The 5000-nt window shown below is 34.6% G+C and overlaps 2 protein-coding genes across 2 annotated transcripts in view; one reads left to right on the forward strand and one right to left on the reverse strand.

Moving 5' to 3' along the window:
* Positions 1-1997: 1997 nt before the first annotated feature.
* Positions 1998-4508, forward strand: LOC132061820 (uncharacterized). The gene is made up of 3 exons (XM_059454474.1): positions 1998-3459; positions 3921-4012; positions 4248-4508. The coding sequence occupies exons 1-3, from the start codon at positions 1998-2000 to the stop codon at positions 4506-4508; spliced, it is 1815 nt and encodes a 604-aa protein (XP_059310457.1).
* A 303-nt stretch (positions 4509-4811) lies between these two features.
* The window catches only part of LOC132068366 (TATA-box-binding protein-like), a 1888-nt gene continuing 1699 nt past the window's right edge, over positions 4812-5000 (reverse strand). The window contains exon 1 of the mRNA XM_059461937.1: positions 4812-5000. This exon is cut by the window's right edge and continues 1699 nt beyond it. The gene's annotated coding sequence lies outside the window, so the exon portion shown is untranslated.

Consider the following 5000-nt stretch of genomic DNA (forward strand, 5'->3'; position numbering starts at 1 on the left):
AAGATTATTTATTCTGGCTTTCTCATAATTCTATAGTGAAATTCTTTCATCTTGCATGTGCTATGTCATTTGTCAGTAGTCAGTTAATGTATTCTTTTTAGCTATCATTTCATTGGTGTAGTCAAATTTGGTGTAAAATAACTGAGAAGTCCCAAGATTTCAATAGATTTTTGTAGATAGTTGAAGGTTTGTGAGGCCATCGCAAATACTATTATTTTTCTTTGTTTAGAGAAATAACGTGGATTAGTGTGTAATTCATGCGTTTTCTGTAAGCAAGCCTGGTCTTTATTGTAGTCATCTCAATCTCTCATCAACAAGTTCTAACAAATTTTTACTCCGAATTTCCTGTGAATTACCAATCAGGTGACAACAGTCAACACGACAGGGTAGTGTTCTAAGAGCTTGCTAATGTTTTTTAGTGTGTCTATATTCATATGTCTCAGTATCCTGTTTAATGATGAAAATTGGAAAATATGGTGTGAAACAGGCAACTTTAACAAAAGAAAATTGAAATCTATTCACAGGAAGAGAAGATTTCATATAAATCTACTAACTATGGGCTGGCCTCGGCGTAGTATTTTTTTCCTCCAATAAAGAAATGGTTACTTAAAAGTAGACAACCAATATTCCTGTCTTAGGTGCCATCGACTAGTGGTGGAAAATGGGCAGATTGGATCAGATTTGGGTAGATTGAAAATGGATCGAGCGAAAATGGATTGAATTGCAATCCACCCATATGAATACGGGTAAAAGATGGATTGGGTAAGATATGAATTGGATAAAATGGTCCTAAGTCCTAACTCACTTTAATCTCCTAAAGTCAAAGAACTTTAAACCTTTAGCTGTGTTAATTGAAATCAGCTTTAAAAATAAAAAAATTGAAGCAACTTTAAAACCTTTAAACAAAAAATGTTTTTCAAGAAAATCTTAGTTTTCATATTTTTATGGGTTAAAAATACACTAAAACTCATATTTACCCAACTGAATGCAAGTGATCCAACGCATTAAAATATGACTTAAATGAGCTGATGACATCAACGGACCAGAATGCTTCAACAAGATCTTCGTTTATAAAAAATGTACATCAGATGATAGCTACTCATTAGCTTCTTTTGTGATCTACTCTCTATAGTTACTTTGTTTATTGTATTGAATTTTGAAAAGTGCGCATCAGTTCATACGGTAAGCTTGAACTTGAAATAAAAAATGCTTTAAAACTGACAATCTGCAAGAATAATGCAAAAATAGAATCAGGAAGCAAAATCCCTTGTTCGATCTCTTACCTGTATCAACAGAAACGGATCTAGATGAGACATCCAAGTAATAGTGCGACTCTTGCATGACGTTTAAAATAAAGTATCGAAAATTAACCTAAACGTATATAACAAGGATTATATTGAGATAAATAAAAACTAAAGGGGCCTAAGTGACTTAATCAAAAGTTTGACCTAGAAAGTAACAAGGCTAAACTATACATCTATATTATTAGAAACTTCAGCTCCCTACTCCTGAATTTAGCTATACTGGCTACAAACAATTAAGAGTAAAGGTACCACCATCAAACCTTAGTTCCTTTTTTTTAGTATCAAACCTTAGTTCCTTTTTTTTAGTTTGATCCACAAGCACTATATCAACATTTAGTGCTTTGTCAGACACGTGATTGTAATTAATAACACTTTGCGCATAAAAATCACATAAATTGGAATAAAATGAATAATCTTATTAGATTATTAATAAAGATGTTTTTTTAATATATATTGACAAGACAAATATGATCGTCTTTTAGTTCTTGTGGACAAGCTTGGTCTCAATAGCTGAAAAAAAGGTTGGGAATATTTAGAATTTATTTAGCATATGTAAGTGATTAAGAAAAGGAGGCTAAATTATGTTAGAAAAAGGGTTCCTAGAATATATAGGGTTTTATTTTACTGTTTCCACTGTGACTTGTTACAAAAACCACCCTGCACATTAGAATATGCAACTTCCAAGCCAAGAACATGGGGACAGGCACAGCTGACACATTGCCTGAATGTGTCATTCGCAAAATACTCTGTTATCTTAGTTATGGAGAAGCAACCCGGATGAGAATTCTCTCCAAAACATGGCTACAGGCCTGGTTGACTCTTCCCAACTTGGCATTCGGAGTCTCTTCTGGCGAAAGCATAACAATAGTGGATGAAGTCACGAAGAGATATAGGAACGGAAATATCCCTATTGACAGGTTTGAACTTCACAACTTTACGGAACCTGACGGTCTTTTCCCTCTGATTGATAAGTGGCTTGGCATTGCTCTTCAAAATGGTGTAAAAGATCTAGTGTATAGAGATGTTAGATATTCATCATCATATCCCTTCCCTATTTTTATATTCTTGGCAGCAGAATCTTTACGAGAACTAGTCCTGACGGGTTGTGATCTGATGCATATTTCGTTATCTACTAGTCGTCTGGTGAACTGCCATTCTTTGAGAAAGCTTTCTCTATCTTGTGTCCATTTAGACGAGAACATGCTTCAGACTCTACTCACTAGTTGCCCCTTGATTGATACTTTAATCATCGAGCATTGTATTGGTCTGAATAAAATTGAGCTCCGGAATCTTCATAAGATCACGTCACTTACCATTAATATTCACCGACGTGTTAAAATTCAAGCACCAACTCTTGAACACTTGTCTTATTCTAGTTATTCTTTGGAAGAATTGGATATTGTTGAATATCATAATCTGAAATCTTTAGAGATATCATGTATGAAAATATCTAAAGGATTTCTCGAGCACCTTATCTCTAGACCTCACTTCCTTGAGAGTTTGAAATTGGTTAAAATTACTTCAGGAAGTTTTGACATCTGCAGGAGTCAATCCCTAAGGGTCTTAAAGATTCAGAATTGCGAGATCATAGGAACAATTGATGCTCCAAATTTGCTATTATTTGAGTATAAAGGACGACATGTTATTCCTCAACTTAAATTTGCAAGAGAATCAAGCCAATTGAAGCACTCACAGATCATTCTTGATTCCTTGTACAATTTAGATGCTGCGTGGTTTTGTAAGTTGAGAAAATTTCTATCAAATTCGACCTCTTGGTCTCAAGTTACCCTTTATTTTCTCAAATGCAATGAGATCAACATGAAATATTTGCAACTGCTCCATAGAATTGCTACCCCACAAGTGGACATTTTAGATGTAAAATTTTTAACGCCGACTGGGGAGTGCCCAACGTTTGTGGATGCTTTGCTATGGAGTTGTCATCCTAGGAGACTCAACCTACACTCAACAAGTGAAATGTTTACATGTTTCATCAATCGTTTGATGTATATGAAGAATCTGAGTCACTCACATTCTCATGAAAGCGAGCCTTGGCAGAGTCAATTAAAAGAGGCAAAAGTCTACAAATTTGATCAGGAAAGTCAGAGTTGGCATCCTGTAGAACACAAAAGAGGAGAGCTCTCAATAAGGACCACTAGTAAGAGGGAGAGATACTTCTTTTTATTAGATTGGTGATGCATTTATTCTGTTGCAAATTGAATGCCCTTATTCATTTATAAAATTCATCATCAATCTCTATTTTAAAGGTTTGGTAACAGATATTTATGAACTTCAAATTTTGGTTCTCCCATTAATTTTTCTTAACGACAAGCAAACCCGAAAACTAAAGCTGACGCAAGCAAGTAGACTTTTCTCTGACCCCCAGGGTAGCAAAGTTAGCTCTTCGTATCATTGGCATTGGGCAAGTAAACTTGGACCCAAGACACAAATCACCAAACACACATATGAATATGAGGAAGAGAAACTATGTTTGGTGTTCTGTTTTTTTATAGTTAATGTGAATTTGTCATACAGTTTTTTGTAGTATTAGATATCTTAGTCGATGCTATCTATTAGTTCATGTGATCTGTTTTCTTGATCAATCCCTTGTTTTGTCAGGATGTTCTCACATGCTATCAGATATTGTGAATTCGGGTGACCGCAAGTTTTTCATTTCTTACTGCTGGAAAAGAAATGTTATTGCAAATTATGTTGAATTTGATCGGTTCATATTGTGTAAATAGTAAGAGGTGATACATATGAACCAAAAAACTAATATTGTGACTGGTATTTCTCTGTGTCATTTTTCAGATACTCATATTAATATTTTAGTTGTTGCAAACTATTAGAGAGTTCCACATAAATGTGCTTCAGAATACATAATGGAACGACATTAACAGAAGTTGTAATACTTCACTCTGAAGACTGATGTTGAGCCATTTGTAGTTGAAGCAAGAGGAAGTATTGCTGGTTTCATGTGAATTACCAACAGTTACAAGACCACAGAGTAGTGTTCCAGAACTTTACTGTTTTTCCTTAGCCTATGCTCTCAATATCCTGTTTAATGTGGCTTCCTTTTTGGGTACCTTTGTTCTTGGTTTTAACTTCCCTCAGATTAAAGAAGAAAATATTGGTGAAGAATGTCGCAACTCTGTTGAAAGAAAGTGGCAACTTTATCATAAGAAAATTGAACAGAAAACTTATTAATCCACTAATTGTGGGCTGACATTCACTCTCGGGATGAATTAAATTACTTGAAAAATGGTGTTACAGGTAAATACAATAAAAAAGATACAGCCAATCTTCCCTTGTGTGAGGTGACACTGAAAGACCAGAAAACTGGATTTGGAGTTGTTTTAGTCCTAGAAAATACATTGGTGCACTTTCTTCAATAAGATATCAGTTTACGAGCAATAAATTGCATCAGATGATAACTACTCTCATATTGGATCAATATATTTTGAATTTCTGTTTAAAAATAACCTCCTTGAAGTGGAGGGGGGTTTGGCGGATCCATTATTAGAAATGGCATTCCATTGCTTTACAAAGTTTGATCCAAAAGCAAAAGGGGTGAGGGGTATCCTCATTTACAATTCAGCTTACAAAAAAGTGATGTGAACAAATGTCAAATATGAATAAGAATACGCCCAGATTGAATGAAGCTTCTATCAATTGGCAATCACGTCATTTTTCTGTCCT

Source organism: Lycium ferocissimum, chromosome 1 (genome assembly GCF_029784015.1).
Source record: "Lycium ferocissimum isolate CSIRO_LF1 chromosome 1, AGI_CSIRO_Lferr_CH_V1, whole genome shotgun sequence".
Classification (NCBI taxonomy): Eukaryota; Viridiplantae; Streptophyta; class Magnoliopsida; order Solanales; family Solanaceae; genus Lycium; species Lycium ferocissimum.

Excerpts from the sequence above, each read along its gene's own strand:
- LOC132061820 (XM_059454474.1), top strand. The coding sequence starts at position 1,998 with ATGGGGACAGGCACAGCTGACACATTGCCTGAATGTGTCATTCGCAAA. Across the intron at positions 3,460-3,920 it reads GCTCTCAATAAGGACCACTA|GATGTTCTCACATGCTATCA; the intron begins GTAAGAGGGAGA and ends TTGTTTTGTCAG. Across the intron at positions 4,013-4,247 it reads GAAATGTTATTGCAAATTAT|TTGAAGCAAGAGGAAGTATT; the intron begins GTTGAATTTGAT and ends AGCCATTTGTAG.